The 756-nt window shown below is 52.5% G+C and overlaps 1 protein-coding gene across 1 annotated transcript in view; it reads right to left on the bottom strand.

Annotated features, from left to right (window-relative positions):
• LOC104135264 (nuclear receptor subfamily 4 group A member 2) overlaps positions 1-756 on the bottom strand; it is a 3,703-nt gene that overhangs the window by 934 nt on the left and 2,013 nt on the right. The window contains exons 3-4 of the mRNA XM_009648890.2: positions 516-718; positions 3-91 (exon numbers count right to left, since the gene is read on the bottom strand). Coding sequence (XP_009647185.1) covers positions 3-91; positions 516-718 — 292 coding nt within the window. The remainder of the gene's footprint in view (positions 1-2; positions 92-515; positions 719-756) is intronic.

The following is a 756-nucleotide window of genomic DNA, read 5'->3' as shown; positions in this document are numbered from 1 at the left end:
ACGCCCCCCCCCCCCGAAGCCGCGGACCCCCTGCAGCCGGTGCAGGACTACCCCGTTGCAGAAGATAAGCTTGCCCTCCACTGGATTTGACCTGGAAGGAACGTGACAGCCCCCAAATGAACAGATGAATGAATGAGTATGAAGGGGAAAAAAAAAAAAATCAGGTGAGAGAAAAAGAAGGAAGAGAAAGAGAAGGAGAAAAAGAGAGAAAAGAATGACAGGAAAAGGGGAGGGGGGGGAAGGAGAAAAAGAGAGAAAGGAAGAGAGAGAAAGGAAGAAGAATTAAATAGAGAGTGAAAGAAAAAAGAGAGAAAGGGAAAGAAAGATTAAAAGGAAAAAAAAAAAGAGAGAAAAGAAAAGGGAAGATGGGGGGAGAAAAGCTAAACAACCCAGTGACTTGAGGCGCGGTAAATGACGGATTTAAGAGGCACCTAATTAGCGGGGAGTTAATAAAGCGCAGGGCAGCGGACCTTGAAGGGAGCCGGTTGCCCAGGCGGCCCCGGGCCGGCGCTCACCTGTACGCCAGGCGCAGCACGAACAGCTCCAGGAAGGCGGACTCGAAGAGCAGGTCCTGGTCCGTCTTGGGCAGCTCGGTGAAGCCGGGGATCTTCTCTGCCCACCCGCGGATGATCTCCATGGAGCCGGTCAGGAGATCGTAGAACTGCTGGATGTGCTGGGTGTCGTCTCCGCTCATCTGGTAGTCGGGGTTGGCCTGGAACTGGAAATTCATTAGGAAAGGCGCTTAACGAGCTCCTC

This window comes from Egretta garzetta, unplaced genomic scaffold (genome assembly GCF_000687185.1).
Source record: "Egretta garzetta isolate BGI_Z169 unplaced genomic scaffold, ASM68718v1 scaffold191, whole genome shotgun sequence".
Taxonomy (NCBI): Eukaryota; Metazoa; Chordata; class Aves; order Pelecaniformes; family Ardeidae; genus Egretta; species Egretta garzetta.
This window is presented reverse-complemented; position numbering and strand designations above follow the sequence as displayed.